Raw genomic sequence first — 16,678 nt, forward strand, 5'->3', positions numbered from 1 at the left:
CGGCGGGTCCTTTTCCTCTTCTTCTTCCGTTTTTGTCGGCTTGCGCTGCCGCGCGGCGCGCGTCTCGACCATCTTCTTCGACGACGGACGAAGTGAGTGTGGTTTCTGGAGCTGCCAAGCTCGGTCGTGGCAGCTTGCAGCCCGGGGCAACGTGGTTAATGTTGTATTCAAGTTGCAATCGAGCTCCTACGATCTTATGCGCCGCGCTCCCTGAGCGCATCGGCAACGCAGAGCACCGGTCAGTTCCCGCCGGCAGCAGTCGCCGCCGCTTTAGAGCTCTCCCTGAGCATCAGCAACAGCACCGGTCGGTTCCCACCGGCAGCAGTCGCCGCCGCTTCTAGAGCTCTCCCTGAGCATCAGCAACAGCACCGGTCGGTTCCCGCCGGCAGCAGTCGCAACGAGAACGATGATGCGCCTGATCGTCGGCGCGCTGTGCCTGCTGCAGGCTGCGGCGTTCCAAGCGCCCGCAAAATTGCGGCCGCAGAGGCCACGCGCTCCAGGCCACCTGCACGCCGGCCGAGGCGAAGCAGGTCATCGAGCTGGCGAAGAAGGCCATCGCGAGAGACGGCTCCGTCAAGGACGCGCTCGGCTCGCTGCAAAAGGTCGAGAACGTGCTCGGCGCCGGGAGCCCCGCGGCGGGGAGCGTGTCCGTGTCCTTCGCCGCGTCGTTCCGGCGGCAGGGCAACCCCTTCAAGCTCATGAGCGGCGAGACGAAGGTCGCGAACCGCGGCAAGCAGGTCTGCCAGATCAAGGCGCGCGCGGACAAGGGGAAGCTCACGCAGTGCGCGATCCAGGGCTCCGGCGGCTGGGGGCGGACGCTGAACGTTAAATGTTAGTCGCGGAATTACGCCGCCCTTGCTAGTAGAACCACTCGTCCTTCATGTCGACGTTCTGCGTGTCGAGGGACGCGAGGAGCTTCGACGCCGCGTGGACCTTGGGCAGCTCGTGGGCGAAGAACCAGGACATCGTGTGGAGCTTGCCGTGGTAGAAGGCGTCGTCGTCGCCCGCGCCGGCCTCGAGGGCCGCGGACGCGATGGTGCCCTGCTTGAGCCACATCCAGGCGACGACGAGGTGGCCCGCGGCCGTGAGGTACTCGTTCGAGTTCGCGAGGAACGTGTCGACGTCGCCCGCCGCCGCGACGCCCACGAGCTTTTCCGTCGTTTTCCCGAAGGTCTCGAGCGCCGCCCCGAGGGCCGCCGCGGCCGGGCGGAGCTCCGCGTGGGCCGCCGCGGCCTCGGCGTCCGCGGCGACGCGCGCCGCGAGCGCCGCGAGCGCCGCGCCGCCGGCCATGGGCACCTTGCGGCCCAGCAGGTCCAGGCTCTGGATGCCCGTCGTGCCCTCGTAGATGGAGTTGACGCGCGCGTCGCGGTAGAGCTGCTCGACGATGAAGTCCGTCGTGTAGCCCGCGCCGCCGTGGACCTGGATCGCCAAACGGTTCGCCTCGAGCCCCCACTCCGACGGCCACGACTTGATCATGGGGATGAGCAGCTCGAGGACGAGGTGGAGCTCCTGCTTCGCCGCGGCGTCTTCGCAGACGGCCATCTTGTCGATGAGCTCGGCGCCGTAGAGGCTCAGCGCGACGCCGCCCTCGGAGTACGCGCGCGCGGCCAGCAGCATGCGCTTCACGTCCGCGTGCTGCACGATGGGCACCATGGGCGCCGCGGGGTCCTTGGACGTCAGGGGCCGGCCCTGGGCGCGGTCGCGGGCGTACCGCAGCGCCGCGGTGTAGCCGGCGACGCCGGACGCGGCCGCGCCCATGCCGACGCCGACCCGGAGCTCGTTCATCATGACGAACATGCACTTCAGGCCCTCGTGGGGCTCGCCGACGAGATACCCCGTCGCCGCGCCCGTGCGGTCGCCGAAGAGGAGCTCGCCGGCGTTCACCGACGCGATCTGGCCCATCTTGTGGTTCATGCCGCCGAGGTAGACGTCGTTGCGCGCGCCGTTCTCCAGCACTTTCGGCACGAGGAAGAGCGAGATGCCCTTGACGCCCGGCGGCGCGCCGGGGAGCTTCGCGAGGACGAAGTGCACGATGTTCTCCGACAGGCCCTGGTCGCCGCCCGTGATCCACATCTTGTTGCCCTTGATCGCGTAGGACCCGTCGCCGTTCGGCGCCGCGGACGTCCGGAGGTCCGTGAGCGAGCTCCCCGCGTGGCTCTCGCTGAGGCACATGGTGCCGTAGGCCTCGCCGGACGTGAGCTTCGGGAGCCAGGTCGCCTGCTGCTCCGGCGAGCCGTGCGCCGCGAGGAGCGTGATCGACCCGTTCGTGACGCCGTGGTAGCTCATGAGGCCCGTGTTCGCGACGGAGAACGGCAGGTTCGCGAGCGCCGCGGCGCAGACGGGCAGGCCGAGGCCGCCCTTGTCCTGCTCCAGCGTCATGCCGATGAAGCCGCCCTCGGCGTACTGCTTCTGCGCGTCGACGACGGCCGCGGGGTGGACGACCACGTCCGCGTCCGCGTCGTAGGTCGGCGCCTCGCGGTCGCCGACGGGGTTCGCGTCGTAGAAGACCTCCTCGGCGAGCGTCGACCCGGCCTCGACGATGGATTCGATGGTCTCCACGTCGTGGTCCCGGAAGCGCTCCGTCGCCAGCAGCGCTTGCAGGTCGATGAACTCGTGGAGCAGGAACTGGAGCTCGCGGCCGTGCAGGAGTTTCGAGGACGTGAGGTGCGGCGTCGACGAGGCCGTTGCCGTAGCAGTGGAGAGCGCGCGCTTCGCGAGCGCGCGCAGAGCTTGGGACCGCATCATCATTCGATCGCGATCGGCGTGGCGCCGAAGATCACGGGAGCGTGCAGTAGGCTTGCAGTCGCGCCACGTGCCGCTATTGTGCCGCTACCTCCTTACCCTCTCGTCGTACGCGCGCCGCAGCCGCCCGGCGAGTTCGCCGACGACGTCGGGCCGATCGGCGGCCTCGTTGGCGTTCTCGTAGTCGTCGAAGCAGGACGCCCCGTCGCACGCGCCGTGGCCGTAGAGCTCCCGCGCCAGCAGCCCGGACGGGGACCAGTCCGGCTCGAGGGCCGCGCCGAGCCAGCGCCGCCACTCCGTGTAGCGCCAGGCGTCCACCCGGAGCGACGCGCCCATGGCGAAGAAGCGCGACCGCTCGACGAACTCGCAGACGTTGTCCCGCCAGTAGTCGCTCGCGTTCGCCTCGTCGGACGGGCACCGCGGGTATTCCGCCAAGGCCTCGGCGCGGCCGCCCGCCGTCGCGTTCCAGGGACCGGCCTGGTCGAGGACGGCCGCGAAGGAGCGGCCGTCGACGGCTTCGTCGAGCGGCGCGCCCGCGAGCTCGGCCATCGTCGGAAAGACGTCGACGAGCTCGACGAGGGCCGACGACCGCTTGCCGTGCGTCGCCGGCCGCGTCGGGTCCGCGACGATCAGCGGCACGCGGAGCCCCGCCTCCCACTCCGTGAACTTCTGCCACGCGCCGTGCTCGCCCAGGCTCCAGCCGTGGTCGCCGTGGAGCACGACGAGGGTCGACGACGCGAGACCGGTGGCATCGAGGGCGTCGAGGACGCGCCCGAGCTGCGAGTCCATCCAGGCCGTCGCCGCGTAGTAGTGGCGCCGGAACGCCGAACCGTTCGCGCGCGGCAGCGGCGAGAAGGGATCCGCCTGGAATCCTCTGGTCGTCATGGACGAGAGCGCGATGGGCGCGACGGACGGATCGAGCGCGCCGTGCGCCGCGGCGTCGCTCTGGTTCCCGAGGAAGGGCGACGGGTAGCGCCAGGGCGTGTGGGGCTTCCGGAGGCCGGCGGCGACGAAGAAGGGCCGTCGAGCCGCGGCGAGTCGGAGCTTGTCGGCGGCGTCGTCGGCGATGACCTTGTCGCAGAACGGTCCGCTCCCGTCGAGGGGCTCGCCGTCTTCCGTCGCGTCGACGGCGCAGGCGACGCGGGACCAGCCGCCGGCGCAGCGCGCATCGGCGCGACGGCGTCGACGTCGGCCATGCTCGCGTTCCAGGACGGCGGGTCCTGGTTCGGCGGCAGGCCCGGGCCGACCCAGAACGGCGGCGTCGACCCGCCCTCCTCCGTGTGGAAGATCTTGCCCGTGCCTACGGTGGGACATCTCCCTCGAAGAATCCCGGCGAACGACGCCGCGCCGCGCCCGCGGTCCAGTAGCCGCGCTCTCGGAAGTGCTGCGGCGTCGTTGTGGTGCGAGCCCACCACGTCGCGTCGGCGCCGGACGCCCCGGACACGGCGCCCGAAGAAGGCGCGCGCGCCGCCGCGGCGCCGTGGAGAAAGCAGGTCCCGTTCGCGTAGGTCCACTTCGCGCAGGCGGCGGCGAGCGTGCAGTGGGAGCAGCACTCGCCGGCCATGCCGCCGTCGCGCGCGATGCTCACCTCGGCGATTTCGTCGCCGCGCCAGGCGGCGTCCGGGAGTTCTAAGCCGCAGTCGGCCTGGCGCACGTGGTTCGCGAAGTTCCAGGCTTTTGTGCTCCGCGGCCGGAGGCCCGTCAGGAAGGAATTGCGCGACGGGCTGCAGACGGCCTGGTTCGCGTAGGCGCGGTCGAAGACGACGCCGCGTTCCGCCAGAGCTCGCAGGTGCGGTGTTGGGACATTGTCCGTGTAGGGTTCGATGGATGGGCGTAGGTCGTCGACAAGGACGTAGAGCACGTTCAGTTTCGCGCTAGCGATGGCCAGGACCGTCGCGAGCCGTAAAGCAGTCATGCGCTTCGAGCAGCACTCAAGCTGGGGCTGCCTTCGCGGCGTCGAGGGCTGCGAACATCGGGCGCATTGAAACTTCAATGACCGCTTCAGCTAACACGAATCAAATCAGTCGAGACGATATCACACCCGCCACCAGCGTCGCGCTTGCCCACAGCCGACCCGCCTCCTCGACACTCGACGTCGTCGCCCTCGACAGCGTGCTCGCGACGATGTCCAGCCGCGATGTCGTCGACCTCACGCAGTCGGATGACGACTGCACACAAGCCCCGACGCCCGCCGCCGCGCCAAGGCCCGCGCCGCGGCCCGCGGCCGCGCCGCGGCCCGCACCGACGCCCGCCGCCGCGCCGAGGCCCGTGAAGACGCCCGCGGCGCCGGCGCCGCCCGCGGAGGTGACGCCCGACGCGCCGGCGCCGCCGCGCGCGCCCGCGCCGCCGCGCGCGCCGCCCCGGGACGACGACGACCCGGAGCTGAAGCGGGCCGAGAAGCGGCGGCGGCTCGGGGCACAAGCGTCCCAGGAGTCGGAGGAGGACCAGCTCGCGCGCATCCTGGCCGAGTCGGAGGAGACCGAGCGGGCCGAGAAGCGGCGGCGGCTCGAGGCGCAAGCGTCCCAGGAGTCGGAGGAGGACCAGCTCGCGCGCATCCTGGCCGAGTCCGCGGCGACGGCGGAAGCGGAAGCGCGCGCGCGCGCCGAGGCTCTGAGGCGCGCCGACGACGAACGAAAGCCGCTGACGACGGCCGAGTTCGTCGCCCTGTGGCGCGCGACGGAGGAGGGCACGGGCGTCGCCATGACCGACATCGAGGCGGGGACGCTGGTCCGCACGGGCAACGCCGCGGGCTCCGTGAGCGGCGCGACGCAGGACAAGGCCCAGTACGGGCGCCTCTTCTTCGGCGCCACGCGGACCGTCGCCGAGCTCACGAATTTGAAGGCGTCGGAGGTTTTCGTGGACATCGGGTGCGGCGTGGGCAACGCGACGATGCAGATGGCCTGCACGGTGGGCTGCGAGGCGCGGGGCATCGAGCTCATGCCGGACCGCCACATCGTCGGCCACGAGCACATGTGGCCCGCCCTCCAGCACGCCATCGGCGAGCGCGACGGCCCCCCGCCCAAGGTCGGCGAGGTCGTCCTCCGGCAGGCGGACCTCGCGGACCCCGCGGTCGCGGAGTTCCTCAGCTCGGCGGACGTCGCCTTCGTGAACAACTACAACGAGATCTTCGGCGCGCGGTCCTGCAAGCACGGCGAGCGGTCCCTCGACGAGCACGTCGCGCGCGTCTTCGCCTGCATGAAGCCGGGCTCCCGCATGGTCACGTTCCACCCGCTCGCGCTGGGCATGGACGCCGAGAAGGTGAACGAGGTCCGCCGGGACCGGGGCCTGGCGCCCAGCGCCGACGCGTCCTTCTTCACGAAAGCGCAGTCGACGCTCGCGCCGGGCCCGACGGCCTGGGCGCCGCGCGGCGAGGACGTCGTCTCGTGGTCCGACGGGCCCATCAAGGCCTACCTCTACACGCGCACGGCCCAGTCCCTCGAGAAAGCCTGCTTCCTCTGCACGAACCGAAAGTGCGTGGGCAAGGACATCCCGACGGCCTTCGTCAACGAGGAGTCCCTCGACCTCGTCACGGAGTGCATCTTCTGCGGCGAGAGCCGCCGGCCCGCCGAGCGCGACCGCGGCGAATCCAGGCGGGGCTAAAGCGATGTTTATTTCCGAGTTGGATTTTTTTGGCGTTCACGTCGCCTCGATTTCGCACTTGATTTCGCGTTGGCGACCTCAGGTTCTTTCGGCCCATGTTGACCATCAAGTTGATGTCCGCGGGGTCGGGCTGCGAAATGGATCCGAGCGAGAATGATGCCCCCATGAAAGCGAGCAGAGAGGAGACGAAGGAGGATGGCTGCGGCTGCCTGCTCGGCGGCAACGCTCCGACGAAAGCGATGGAGACCGCGCCGAGCGATGCGAGCGCGGCACTGGCGCTCGTGCGCCGCGCGGCGCTCGTCGCGAACCTGTCGAACCTCGCCTTCGGCTACGACGTCGGCGTCATGAGCGGTGCGCTGCTCTACCTGCGGCGGCCGGACCAGCTCGGCTTCACCGACGTCCAGGCGGAAGTCGCCGCGAGCCTCTTCAACCTCGCGGCCGCGGCGGCGTCGCTCGGCGTCGCGGGGCCGCTCAGCGACCGCCGCGGCCGCCGCGCCGCGCTGCTGGTTTCCGCGGCGCTCCTCCTCGCCGGGTTCGTGTGCCAGGCGTTCGCGCCGTCCTTCGCGGTCCTGGCCTTTGGGCGCGCGCTCGCCGGGTCGGGCTCGGGCGTCGCGTGGGTCTCCGCGAGCACGTGTCGCCGCGTCTGGGCAATTGGATGGATGCAGATATCTGCCTCGCCGCTAGGTACGCTCATGGCCGAGCTCGCGCCGACGAAGGAGCGGGGGAAGCTCACGGCCGTCGCGGATCTGGGCATCAACGTCGGCATCGTGGTCGGGTACGCGTCGTCGCTGGCGTGTATCGGGGTCTTCCGGGACGACGAGCGGCGCTGGCGGTCCATGCTCGGTTTGGGCGCTTCCCTGCCGGCGGCGCTCCTCCTCCTGCGAGGCGCGCTGCCCGAGTCGCCGCGCTGGCTTCTCGCGAACGGCCGCGCGGACGAGGCGCGCCGCGTGCTCGAGGCCTACCACGTGCCGGCGGACGCGGCGGACACCGCCGACGCGTTCGTCGCGCGCGTCGCCGGGCGCCGGCCGGCCGCGGCCGCGGCGCGCGCGAGCGAGACGGAGCGGCGGCGGTCGCTCCAGGGCTTCGCCGTCGCCGCCGCGGGGCAGGCGAACGGCAGCGAGGGCGTCCTGTACTACGTCGGCTACGTGCTCCGCGACGGCCTCGGCCTCGCGTCGCAGGTCCAGGTCCTCGCGGCGTCGCTCGGCGTCGGCGTCGTCAAGCTCCTCGGCGTCGTCGTCGCCATGGCGCGCGTCGAGCGCGCGGGCCGGCGGCCCATGCTCGCGCTGTCCGGCGCCTCCCTGGCCGTCACGCTCGCGCTCCTCGCGGCGACGGTCGCCGCGGGCGCGCCGAGCGTCGTCGTCGTCCTCCTGCTGTGCGCCTACATGTTCGCGTTCTCGCTCGGGGCCGGGTCGCTCGCCGTCGTCGTCGCGACGGAGCTGCAGCCCGAGGCGAATCGCGGCACGCTCGTCGCGCGCGCCGTCTTCCTGAACCGCCTCGTGAGCGGCACCTGCGCGGCGACGTTCTTGTCGCTGACGCGACGCGCCGGCGTCGACGGAACGTTCGCTTTTTACGCGGTCTGCTCCGCGATGACCGCGGTCGTCTTCGCGCGCACGCCGGAGACGAAGGGTCTGGATCTCGAGGCCATCCACGCCGACGCCGGCGCGGACGTCGAGCTCCAGAGCCCGCTGCAGGGGGGCGCCGCGGTCTAAATTCGCTCCTACAGGCCAACTTTAAGCGGCAGACGGCGTCGGTTGAAGTGCATGTTGTACCTCAAGGTGCCGCCGCTCTCATCGTGATGGCCGCCGCTGTTTGGCGTCGCATCGTAGCCGCAGCGTGTCTCTTTGCAGCGGGCGATGGCCTTGTGCCCCGTGCGTCGAGTTCGCCGCGCCGCACGCTTGCCCCGCTTCGAGCGCAGGAGTTGCGCATGGACGTGGCGGACTGCGGTCCCAAGGGGCTGGGCGCGTTCGCGGCGGAAGCTTGCGTTTCGGGCTCGTACGTCTGCGACTACGTCGGCGAGTCGATCGATTTCGTCGAGCGCGCGACGCGCTACCAGCGCGACCCGCCGGCGTACCTGTTCCACCTCGGCGGCGGCGCGATCGCCGGGAGCCACCGGTTCATCGACGCCGTCGCCTCGACGCACGCGTCGCGCGCGATCAACCACGCGCAGCACGCCAATCTCGAGTACCGAATCGATTTCGAGGCGCGGCGCGTGTCATTCTACGCGCTCAAAGACATCGCCGAGGGCGACGAGCTCACGTTCGACTACGGCGAGGAGTACTGGCTCCAGCGTGGCTTCGCGCCGGCGGACGACGACCGCGACTACTCGCCCGCGCGCGTCGCCGCGGAACGATTCAAGCTCGCCGCGGCGCAGCGGAGTTCCGGGGACGCCGGGTCGAACCCGCTCTCGCGGCGACGGAGGCGCGAGCGCGCGCCGAAGGACGCCGCCGCGCTCGCCGCGCTCCTCCGGGACCGGCCCGAGCGCTAACCTATCCCGCGCGGGCTATGTTCGTCGCTCTTCGTCGCGGGGGCGGCCACACCTGCGTGGTTGAAGCACGACTCGTCTCGTTTGAGGCATGTTGAAGGTCAAGTTGCACGAGCTCGAGCCGCGCGGCCGAAGCATGACCGCTCTCTGCTGCTTGCGCCAACTGTCGCGCCACCGACGACACCGCATCCTCACGAGACGATGCCTCACCAGTGATGACGACGGCCGGCGGTCGCGGCTGCGCGCCCTCTACGAAGACCACGCGCTCGTCCACGGCCGCGAGGGCGCGGCGCCGACCACAGATCCAACGGTGGTCATAGCTGACCGCAAGATCGCCGACGCGGCGCGCCGCGGCGTGTTTGACGATTTGAAGGGCAAGCTCAAAACCGCCCCGCACCGGTCACACCTCGACGCCGCGCAGCGCGCGGGCGCGGACATGGCCGGCGTCCTCGCGGCGCAGGGCGTCGCGCCGCGGTCCGTGGAGCTGAGTCGCGAGGTCGACGCCGCGCGCGCGGCGCTCGTCGCAGCGATACGACGAGTCCCGACCGACGAGCGCGCCGGCGACGCCGGGCTGCTGGAGAGACGCGACGCTCTGGACGCGCTCGTCACGGCCCAGAACCACGCGGCCGTCGGCGACGCGCTCGCCTTCGGGTCGCGCGCTATCCAGGCGCCACGCTTCGACTTTGAATGGAGATCGCGCGACTCGACGAGACGTAAGACTCCTGGAGTGTGTGCCGGGAGGCCTGGAGGGCGTTTCTCCACAACGCTGTGCGGCGCCAGCAGATCGCCAGCGATCAGTGCGCACCTTCGAAATTATGCCTCCTCCGCCCGCCGCCGCGACGCATCGTCCGTCGCGGTCGGCGCGCTTCAAGGCCTGGGCGACGTCGGCCCGCGCCAGCGTCCAAGCCGACACAACCGCCGCCCCTCGTAAATCCAAGGCCGATCGCCTCCGCTCCTGGGCGGCGTCGCTCGGCACGATCGGCGCGAACCTGCACCGCCTCTCGCTCCACGAGTCGGCCCCGCCGCCCGCCTACGACGACCCCGACGCCGACGCCCTGCCGGACTACGCGCTCCGGGGCCCCCTCGGCCGCGGCGCGTTCGCGCGCGTCGTGCGCGCGACGCGAGCGCCGACGGCGGCGAAGTCGCGGTCAAGATCCTCGACAAGGCCGCCCTCAGACGGAAGCGCACCATGGCGCGGGACCCGGCGACGGGCCGGCCCAAAGTCACGACGGCCCTGGACGCCGTCGCCGGCGAGGTCGCGCTCGCGCGGACGCTGGATCACCGACGCGTGCTCAGGGTGTTGGACGTCGTCGAGGACGACGCGCGGCTCTGCCTCGTCCTCGAGCTCTGCGCCCGGGGCCCCGTCATGGCCTACGACCCGGAGGCCGCGCGCCACGCCTGCGCCGTCTCCGGCGGCGCCGTCGCTCGCGGCCGCGCCGCGCGCTACGTGCTCGAACTCGCGGACGGGCTCGCGTACCTCCACGCGCGCCACGTCGCGCACCGCGACCTCAAGCCGGCGAACGTGCTCCTGCGCGGCGACGACAGCGTGGCCATCGCGGATTTCGGCGTCGCGCACCGCTTTGCGGGCGGCCTCGGCGGCAGCGAGGGCGCGACCGATTCCGCGGCCGCGGACGCGCGCCTCGAGGGCGCCGCGAAGCTCGCGCGGCTGCGGCGCCTGGAGCGCGCCGCGAGCCTCGCGCAGATCTCGGGCACGGAGGGCACCTACGCCTACTGGGCGCCGGAGATGGTCGCGACGGCGGCGGCGGGCGAGAAGGTCCACTTCAACGCGTTCGCGTGCGACGCGTGGGCCCTGGGCTGCTGCTACTACAACTTCCGGACGCGGCGGAACCCCTTCGACGTCGCGGACTCCGTCGAGGGCCTCTTCGACGCGATCCGGGCGGGCGTCGTCGACCTGTCGGACGCGGCGCTCGGCGCCGAGGAGAGACGGGTCCTCGCGGCGCTCCTCGCGCGCGACGCGGCGGCGCGCGCGACCATGGCCGACCTCCTCGAGGACCCGTGGCTGCGCGCGGCGCAACGAGAGGACACTTAAATCAAGCTTCAGAGCGAGAATGACACTTAAACACACCTTCAGAGCGCGAGGGACGCGAGGTCGTCGTCGTTGGGGACGTAGCCGTGGCAGTGGCGGGAGACCTGGGGCGCGCCGCGGCAGACGCGGCCCGGCGCCTTCTTGGGCGCGGCCGCCGGCTTGAGGTAGTGGGGCCGCTTCACGGCGAGGCCGTCCTGGCGGCGGACGACGACGACGTCCTCGTACTGGCGGTCGCGCTCGTTGTGGCCCGGCCCGCGGTACACGGGCCGCGGCCGCGGCCGGGGCTTGCGGATCTCGGAGAAGCCGCCGCCGCGCTTCGGCTCCTCCGGCGGCACGTAGGCGTCGCGCGCGTCGCGGGCGCCGCGCCGGTCGTGCGTGCCGTCGGCCCGGCGGAGCGCCTTTTTCAGCGCCCGGACGTGCTTGTCGACGTCGCGCCGCAGCGCGCGGACGACGTCCGCCTCCTCGATGACGGCGACGTCGGACTGGGCGATCATGATCGCCGCCTCGAGGATGGCGCCGTGGGCCGCGCCCGCGCCGCGCGGGTCGCCGAGGCCGCCGCCCTGCCGCAGGAGGCTCAGCGCGTCGCCGGACCGCTCCCGCGACTTCTTGAGCGTCTCGACCTCGTCCTCGAGCTTGAGCATCATCGCCGGCGCGCGCACCTTGGGCGCGCGGGCGCGCTTCGCGTGCTCCTGCTCCACGGTCGACGCGAGGGACTGGAGGTGCTTGGCCAATTCGCGGATCGCTTGGCGCCGCGCCTCCGGGCCGACCTCCTCCGACGCCTCCGAGCTCCGCGACGACTCCGGCGGCTCGTCGTCGTCGTCGTCGTCGTCGTCGTCGTCCTCCGGCGCCGGCGCGCGCTCCGGCGCCGGCGCGGCGCCGTAGCTCACGAAGGACCCGCCGAGCCAGCGGCACGGCGCGGCGCCGCCGGCGTCGGCGACGGCCCGGCGCAAGACCTCCTGCTGCCGCGCCTCGAGCTTCGACTCCTCCAGCGCGAGGTCCGCCTCGAGGCTCGTCTCCTTGCCCTCGGCCGGCGCCGCGGCCGACGCCGCGCGCGACTTCACCTGCGCCTCCAAGGCCGCGAGCTCGTCGGCCAGCGCGTCGTCGTCGTTCGCGTCGACCTTGGCCTCGCCGCGGCGGTGGAGCTTGGCCTCCATGGCCGCGAGCTCCGACTCGTCGAGGTCGTCGGGCTCGCTCACCTTGAGGTGCATGTCGAGCGTCGGCGCCAGGCCGGCGTCCTTGGCCTCGGGCGGCGCGTTCTCCTTCTCCGGGCTCGGCATGCCCCCCCGCGACCGGGGCAAAACGACGTCGACCTTCTTCGCGTCGCCGCTCCCGGACCGCGCGGGCGGCAGGAAGGAGCCCAACATAGTGTGCCACGCAACCGCTTTTAACGTTAACGTTGGCGAGCCGATGGTGCAGGGGTTGCGAGTACAAGAGCGGGGCAGCGTCGACGAGTGCGGCTAGCGGCGGCCCCAACCGCGCGGGCCGCGGGCCGCGCGACCATGTACGTATGGAAGAACCAGAACCACCGGGACCGGCGGAAGCGGCCGCGGCCGCCCATGGGCTACAAGGCCGCGCCCCCGGCCAAGGTCGACATGAGCAGCCGCGTCGAGCGCGACGAGCAGCTCAAGGTCGAGGCGCGGCGCAAGTTCGCCGAGCAGGAGGAGCACGAGGTGCGCATCCAGACGCGGGACATCAAGCAGCTCATGGACGACTACCTGCGGACGAAGCACGGCCGCCAGGAGCTGCTCCACGTGGCCGACGCGATGCGCCGCGAGCAGGAGCGCGCCGAGGCGCTCAAGAAGAAGCAGGAGCAGGAGGCCGAGGAGGAGAAGAAGCGCGCCGCCGCCGAGGAGAAGGAGCTGGAGAAGGCCTACAAGCAGCGCGAGAAGAAGGAGGCCTCGATGAAGAAGGCGCAGCATAAGGCGCGCGAGAAGCTCCGGCGCAAGGGCCTCCTCGCCGAGGACGCGCCGACGGCCGAGATGTTCGAGGAGAAGTTCTTCGACGTGTCGCTCACGGAGGTGCCGGAGAAGAAGCGCAAGCGCATCATCCAGGAGCTGCGCGCCGTGACGCGCTTCAGCCTGAAGCAGGCGACGGACGCGGCCGAGCGCGTGCCGTGGACGATCAAGAGCTCGTTGACCCGGGAGGCCGCGGACGCCGTCGTCAAGCGGCTGTCCCGCGCCGGCGCCGGCGTCGAGCTCGTCGCGGGCAAGAAGCCGGCCGCCGACGAGGCGAGCGTCGACTCCAAGGAGGCGGACGTGCAGTTCCTGGAGGCGCAGCGCGAGAAGCGCATGCTCGAGCGGAAGAAGCGCGCGGCCGTGAACATGGCCGGCGTCGAGGCCGCGGACAAGGAGCGGCAGCAGGTCCAGGCGACGTTCAGCGTCTTCGACGCGGACAACAGCGGCGCGATCGACGTCGGCGAGCTCGAGGGCCTGCTCAAGGAGCTGTGCATCCCCGTCAAGGACAAGGACGAGCTCCACGCCATCATGACGGAGCTCGACGGCGACGGCTCCGGCGACATCGACTTCCACGAGTTCTACATGTGGTTCAAGCAGGTCGGCGAGTCGAAGAAGGGCGGCATCATCGGCAACGCGCTCTCCGCGTCCCTCGCCGTGCAAAAGTTCGGCAACGCCATGGCCGGCGCGACGCGCATGCTCGAGGCGAAGCGCGTCATCATCGCCTGCGCGGAGCACGACGCGGCCCAGCACGCGCGCCTGCTCTTCCGCCAGTCGCGGCCCGACGAGGGCCACGACGGCGACGAGGTCGCGCGCGAGGTCGCGGTGGACCTCGCGGCGGAGAAGCGCTTCTCCGCCGTGCGCGCCGTCGTCGGGCGGCCGACGCAGGACGGCGGCGGCGGCGGCGACAACGAGGTGCCCGAGTACGAGGCGCGATCCTTGCGCGCGCGGCGCCTGCTCTACCACCCGGACCTGTGGCCCGTGCCGCCGCCGCCGCCGAAGCTCGTGCCGCCGCACTGGATGAACGCGGACCGGCCGGGCCTCAGCGATCCCTTCGACGAGGCCGGCGACGCCGTGAAGCTCGGCGCGAAGATCCACGGCGTCGACCCGACGGCGGGCGAGCGCGCCGCGCCGCGCGCGTCCGACGGCATGCGGGGCATGACGCGCCACCACTTCCTCAACGGCAAGCCGGAGAAGCAGGCCCCCGGCCCCGGGTCGACCTTCGCCCGCGCCATCGTCGCCCTGCGCAAGGACATCGCGTTCCCGGACGCCGCGCGCTTACGTCCCGAGACGGACGCGCCGGGCGTCGAGGTCGTGCCCGAGGGCGCGATGAAGGCGCTGGCGACCTTCGCCTGGCGGCCCGACATGGAGCCGCGGCCCCGGCGCAACGTGTCCATCGAGGCCGAGTTCACGGGCTGGAAGCCCGCGCGGCTCCAACCCTCTCGCAAGCGGCACGGCGCGTACGAGCTCGAGTTCGCGCTGCCGCCGGGGAGGTACCGCTACGGCTTCCGCGTCGACGGGGAGCACCACGTGGACCCGCTGGCGCCCATCGCGCGCACGGGAAACGGCTCCTACAACGTGTTGCACGTCCTGGCGTACCACCGGTCGAAGCAGAACGACGCGCTGTCGCCGCCGAAGCCGAAAAGGGGCGAGCCGCTGGAGATCTGCCTGAACGGCCACCGCCTCAAGGACGACGGCGCCTGGGCGCTGGCCGACGCCATCCGCTCCGGCGGCGGCGGCGGCGCGCTGCGGGTGCTGGCCTTGCAGGCGAACGGCCTCAGCGGCGACGGCGTCGGGAGCCTGTGCACCGCGCTGGCCTCCGGCGCGGCGCTCAAGCTCGAGAGTCTAGATTTATCAAAGAACCGCATCGGCGTCGAGGGCGGCCGCGCCGTCGGTTTGCTCTTGTCGGAGAAGTGGGACGGCAACGCGGACGACGCGGACCGCGCGGTGCCCGCGCCTCTGGTCAACGTCCGGCTCGCGCGGTGCCGGCTCATGGACGACGGCGCGGCCCAGGTCGCCGTGGGCGTCGTGGGCAACGGCACGCTGCGGAACCTGGACCTGAACGAGAACGGCGTCGGCGAGTTCGGGTGCGCGGCGCTCGCGCGCGCGCTGCTCCGCAACGGCGTGCTCCAGTCGCTGAGCCTCGCGGGGAACCGCGTCGACGCCGAGGGCGCCAAGCACCTGAGCGTGCCCGTGCGCATCTCGGGCGCCCTGCGGCGCCTCGAGCTCGCGAACAACCAGGCCGTGGGGAGCCTCGGCGCGTACCACCTCGGCGAGGCGCTCGCGGGCGGGTCGCCCGACCTCCTGCGCCGCGTCGCCGCCGAGGAGGAGGCGGCGCGGCACCGGCGCGGCGAGATCTCGATCAAGACGCTGGCCATCTCGGGCGTCGGGAGCGACGACGACGACGACGACGACTACAAGCGCGTCGGCAACGTCGACAGCGCGGCGTCCGCGTCCGCGAACAACAACCTCCGGGGCATCATCAAGCTCAAGGCCAAGGCGAACGCCGTCAAGAACAAGGCGAAGCGCAAGATCGTGCGCAGCGGCACGCTCGACTACCTCGGGCTCGCGGACTGCTCCATGTGCCGCGAGGGCGACCGCCGGGGCATCGTCGCGGTCTGCGACGGGTTGCAGCGGTCCGCCGTGCTCACGTCCCTGGACCTGAGCCACAACGAGCTCGACGACTGGGCGGCCCGCGCCTTCGCGCACGCCCTGCAGAAGTCGCAGGACCACAACCGGCTCAAGTTCGTGTCGCTCCGGGGCAACACGGCGATCTCGCCCGAGTGGATGTGGCGCGACCACGCCATGCCCGCGACGGAGAACGACGCCGAGGCCCAGCGCACGGGCCAGCTCGACATGCTCGTCACCGTGCCGTCCATCGCGACGTCCATCGAGCTCACGCGGCGCGCCGTCGCGGAGCACGAGCGGCAGCAGGCGCTCTTCCTCGCGCGCGAGCGGCGCAAGAAGGACCGGAAGATGGGCGGCGGCGACGCCAAGCCGGCCCGGGCCAGGCCGCCGAGCCGGCCGACGACGCCGGGCTCCGAGTTTCAGGGCACGGAGCCGAGCGGCTCCGACGGCGAGGGCGAGCCGCGCGCCGCGGGCTCCCAAGTCGACGGCGGCGACTCGACGACGCTGTCGACGATGACGGCGTCCCAGGTCGAGAAGCGCGCGTCCTTCAACCGCCGCGCGAGCCGCCGCGCGTCCATGGCCCAGCGCCGCGCGGCGCGCGACGCGATCAAGAAGCCCGTCGTCGAGGAGGAGGACGTCGCGGAGGAGGTCGACGAGGGCATCATCGCGCCGCCGCCGCCCGTGGACCCCAAGAGCGGCAAGCTCGAGGGCGAGTGGACCGCCGTGAGCGGCTGGTTCCGCATGGCCGACAAGTACGCCGCGCGCGCGGTCCGCCGCGAGGAGGCGCTGCGGGCGAACGAGTACGCGCGGATCCAGTGCGAGAAGGACGCCGTCGAGGCCGCGGGCGCCGCGGCGGCGGCGCGCGCGAACCTCGCCGCGGCGCGCGTGCCCGACGGCCCGAAGCTCGTCGAGGCCGTCGCCCGCGAGCTCGCGGAGGTCACGAAGGCGCAGCAGAAGCTCGCGGCCGCCAAGGTCGCGCGGAGCCGCCGCGGCGCCCAGACGGACCGCACGATCATGCAGGAGGGCGCCGCCGAGGTCGCCGCGAAGCTCGCGCAAACCGAAGAAGCGCGGCGGCGCCTCGGCGCGCGCGACGTCAACGACTCGCGCGCGGGCTCCGCGGGCCACGCGAAGCGCCGCGGCGCCGCGGGGCTCGTCTCCGCCGAGGAGCTCGGCGCGGCGGTCGCCGCGCGGCAGAACGCGGAGACGGTCTACAAGAAGCCGTGGGTC

At 72.2% G+C, this 16,678-nt stretch overlaps 7 protein-coding genes across 7 annotated transcripts; 4 read left to right on the forward strand and 3 right to left on the reverse strand.

Moving 5' to 3' along the window:
- Positions 1 to 858: 858 nt before the first annotated feature.
- AURANDRAFT_59443 (hypothetical protein) lies at positions 859 to 2,745 on the reverse strand (the record flags this gene model as incomplete). Its single annotated transcript, XM_009042216.1, has 1 exon — positions 859 to 2,745. The coding sequence occupies one exon, from the start codon at positions 2,743 to 2,745 to the stop codon at positions 859 to 861; it is 1,887 nt and encodes a 628-aa protein (XP_009040464.1).
- A 519-nt stretch (positions 2,746 to 3,264) lies between these two features.
- AURANDRAFT_6591 (hypothetical protein) lies at positions 3,265 to 3,756 on the reverse strand (the record flags this gene model as incomplete). The annotated part of the gene is made up of 1 exon (XM_009042215.1): positions 3,265 to 3,756. A coding segment is annotated over one exon (492 nt), but the record flags the coding sequence as incomplete, so codon positions are not given.
- Positions 3,757 to 4,866: 1,110 nt separating this feature from the next.
- SOC11 (hypothetical protein) lies at positions 4,867 to 8,051 on the forward strand (the record flags this gene model as incomplete). Its single annotated transcript, XM_009042152.1, has 2 exons — positions 4,867 to 6,275; positions 6,425 to 8,051. 2 exons carry the CDS (start codon positions 4,867 to 4,869, stop codon positions 8,049 to 8,051), a joined length of 3,036 nt encoding a protein of 1,011 aa, XP_009040400.1.
- Positions 8,052 to 10,190: 2,139 nt separating this feature from the next.
- On the forward strand, positions 10,191 to 10,874 carry AURANDRAFT_31908 (hypothetical protein; the record flags this gene model as incomplete). The annotated part of the gene is made up of 1 exon (XM_009042153.1): positions 10,191 to 10,874. One exon carries the CDS (start codon positions 10,191 to 10,193, stop codon positions 10,872 to 10,874), a length of 684 nt encoding a protein of 227 aa, XP_009040401.1.
- A 38-nt stretch (positions 10,875 to 10,912) lies between these two features.
- Positions 10,913 to 12,148, reverse strand: AURANDRAFT_66856 (hypothetical protein; the record flags this gene model as incomplete). The annotated part of the gene is made up of 1 exon (XM_009042214.1): positions 10,913 to 12,148. The coding sequence occupies one exon, from the start codon at positions 12,146 to 12,148 to the stop codon at positions 10,913 to 10,915; it is 1,236 nt and encodes a 411-aa protein (XP_009040462.1).
- A 624-nt stretch (positions 12,149 to 12,772) lies between these two features.
- On the forward strand, positions 12,773 to 13,069 carry AURANDRAFT_31785 (hypothetical protein; the record flags this gene model as incomplete). The annotated part of the gene is made up of 1 exon (XM_009042154.1): positions 12,773 to 13,069. A coding segment is annotated over one exon (297 nt), but the record flags the coding sequence as incomplete, so codon positions are not given.
- A 123-nt stretch (positions 13,070 to 13,192) lies between these two features.
- AURANDRAFT_31857 (hypothetical protein) lies at positions 13,193 to 13,405 on the forward strand (the record flags this gene model as incomplete). Its single annotated transcript, XM_009042155.1, has 1 exon — positions 13,193 to 13,405. A coding segment is annotated over one exon (213 nt), but the record flags the coding sequence as incomplete, so codon positions are not given.
- Positions 13,406 to 16,678: the final 3,273 nt, after the last annotated feature.

Source organism: Aureococcus anophagefferens, assembly GCF_000186865.1.
Source record: "Aureococcus anophagefferens unplaced genomic scaffold AURANscaffold_28, whole genome shotgun sequence".
NCBI classification, from domain to species: Eukaryota; class Pelagophyceae; order Pelagomonadales; family Pelagomonadaceae; genus Aureococcus; species Aureococcus anophagefferens.